Source organism: Anneissia japonica, unplaced genomic scaffold, assembly GCF_011630105.1.
Source record: "Anneissia japonica isolate Jap-2015-1 unplaced genomic scaffold, ASM1163010v1 scaffold130983_len4597_cov102, whole genome shotgun sequence".
Classification (NCBI taxonomy): Eukaryota; Metazoa; Echinodermata; class Crinoidea; order Comatulida; family Comatulidae; genus Anneissia; species Anneissia japonica.
Window position 1 is genome coordinate 1 of NW_022701799.1, and position 3,117 is coordinate 3,117.

Sequence of the window (3,117 nt, forward strand, 5' to 3'; positions counted from 1 at the left end):
ATATATGTATATATATGTGTGTATATATGTATATATATGTGTGTATATATATATATGTGTGTATATATGTATATATATATATGTGTATATATGTATATATATATGTGTGTGTATATATGTATATATATATGTGTGTATATATGTATATATGTATGTATATATATTTATATCTCCGAAATATCCGTTTGATTTTGTTATATTATATATTATATATATATATATATTATATATATAATATAACAAAATCAAACGGATATTTCGATAGCTCCTGCTATCTTTTACGTTGGTGATCTTACACATACATGAAGAATAATAAATGGTATTAACCAATCGGAATCAAGTTAAAGATACAATCAGTTGATTGGACCACAACATATAATTCAGTGACAAGTTATAAGATGTCGGCAAAATGATTATGTAAGCGATAGTTTATTTGCGGTGCCATTGATGTACATTTTATTATATTTATTGATTTCTAAACTGCATTCTGCCGAATGTGTATGATTTTGTAAACAAATCACAAAGAGCTATGCTAAGTGGATACTACTAAAAATGAAATATAACCTATTTTACTATACATTATTATTGCACACAGTATTCATACTTAGTATACGATTAGTATAACAATTTTAAGCATTATTGCTATCGTTCTGTGATATTAAGAAAACGAATACATTCAAGTGAATTTCTTTACTTTTAAAAGATAATTGATAGAACAGCAATTAACTACTCAAAATAATGTTCACAATTATTACCGTTATATACATCACAGTTGTCGCCTAAATAACCAGCAGGACAGGAACATTTAAATATATTAGAGCCAGTTGACTGTGTGCAGTTGTAGCCAGTACGACAAGGATTATTAGTACATACTGCAATGATGATAAAATGAATGATAGTTAAACCTTTTAAATTAAAAAAAAATATATTAGGTATGTCTTCACAATATATCAGAAAAACACATCATAAAAAAGGGTGTAAGAATTGTAACTCTTTTTTCCACATTCCTTCAGAATAATAACAATTGATAACGCAGTTAGTTCTTATTCAGTAGGCGACTGAATGGTCAAGTTTTGAATTTAACTCATCGAGCAACACCCATTGTATACCATAATACACGCAATCTATCTTTATATTATAATTTTATACCGTAATTTTCTTTACAATTATGATTCGTAATAATTTAGCAAATATATAGCATTGTAATTATAATATTATTTATACAATTTTTAAATACCCAACATATTTTTCTATAATATACATAAATTGATATTTACTATACTTCATATTTCTTCTTTTTGCAATAATTAGTTATATTTTTTCCATGGTTGAATTATAGTTGTTCTTTCCATTTTTTTTGTTTACTCTTAATACTTCTCGTATTTATTTTTTTAATAACATAATAATCTTGTATGTTCATTTTAATTTTTATATTGATGTATTTTTTTATATTCATCGTAATTTTATGAGCAATGACATTTTTAATGAAATTTTCTTTTGGACAAATTAAATTTAATCACTGCAGTTTTATTAATGTTCAAATAACAGTGAATTCTTACTTGTATATTCTTGGCACGTGTTCCCCGTGAATTCTGTACAAGCACATTGATACGCAACTGGTACTGTGAATGAACTGCATGTTGGTGGATTTGAACAGGGATTGTTTGAACAAGCTTAAAGAAATATAGGACGCTATAATTATAAGTTGATTTGTTTACCATCATTGCGATTACAATAATTTATATGACTAGATAATATCATAATTAATGTTAAATCTCGAATTAAGTCAGTAGACAAACCGTCATTTAGGAATAGGACTATATCAACACATAACATTATTGTGTAACTTTGCTTAACCGCTGCCTCCATGTGGAGGGTTAAAGATTTTGGTACTACTTAACTTATTCACAGTATATGGGTTCATTTCAGCATTATTTGTTTGCCTGGTAGGCGTTGATCGGGAGAAAATTATAAATTTTTCTCTTACGATTATAAAGTTGGCAGTCCATAACACTGGCGTAAAAATTATCAGGACATGTACACACGTGTGTGTTGCCGCTCTCAGTGCACATGTTGCCACCTGGACACGGATTTGGACTACAGCCTAATTGTAAGAAAATTAAAATCACATTCTGTCATGTCATTTTTTCAGCTTACTGTAGGTGTAAACACATCTTATCAAATAGGCCTAAGCCCGTCAGAATTATTATTATTATTAAATTATTTTACTTTACTTTATTATTAACGTCGCGCCCAATGCTGACCAGCCATATCCGGCTATGTGAAAGTATAAAATTATAAATTCGTGACCGTACAAGACAAAAACATATATTAAAAGAGAACGATCTTAATTCTTCTGCTGGTTTAAAAAAAAAAAAAGAAAAAAAAACCGACCGAAGATTCTAGAATTCTGTGGTCAAATTTAAAAATAAAAAATATATCTGAATCAAACTATCAATGTTTATGGAATTAAAAAAATATACCTTGACAGTATGCAGGTCTAATGCTGTAAATTAATAGAACAACTTGTGTAATATTAATAAATTGCCACATCCTCCAACGCTTCACCACAAATTCATCACTACTTAACACAATTTTCACTTATATGTCTATATTTCCATTACTTATAGCAAAACATAAATTATAGTAATTTACTTCCTTGTAGAAAAGGTTTATTATATTTGTATTACGTCTTTGTCAACTGGTTCGTGCTTTGTATTTAACCGCTGACCTGCATCACAGTTACAAGTCATCCTCAGGTACAATGGCATTTCGACCACAAGAGGGCTCAGTAAGCTGGGATAGGTATATAAATCCACGACACAAACTAAATAGTTCCCCCAACGATATTTATTTGCACTCTCTCAATGCTATACTTACTTTATTCATCTCTCGACATTTACTTGGCTGTTCATAATGCTGAAGAGTGATCCTGCATGTGTTACAGTGGACCAATGTATATTGTGATACCTGATGTGGGATAATACTAGCCAACACTATTATCATCCTTATCACTAAACATTATTTCAGATTAACCTAGAAATAATACATTAGAACCACCTTGGGATATTTCTATTCCGGGGACACCCCTACTCAGAAACACTTCAGTGAAACGAG

The 3,117-nt window shown here is 29.3% G+C and overlaps 1 protein-coding gene across 1 annotated transcript; it reads right to left on the minus strand.

Annotated features, from left to right (window-relative positions):
• Positions 1-755: 755 nt before the first annotated feature.
• On the minus strand, positions 756-2,771 carry LOC117103724 (delta-like protein A; the record flags this gene model as incomplete). Its single annotated transcript, XM_033244328.1, has 4 exons — positions 2,732-2,771; positions 1,988-2,104; positions 1,560-1,673; positions 756-872 (listed from the first exon to the last, which is right to left on the minus strand). Coding segments are annotated over exons 1-4 (388 nt in total), but the record flags the coding sequence as incomplete, so codon positions are not given.
• Positions 2,772-3,117: the final 346 nt, after the last annotated feature.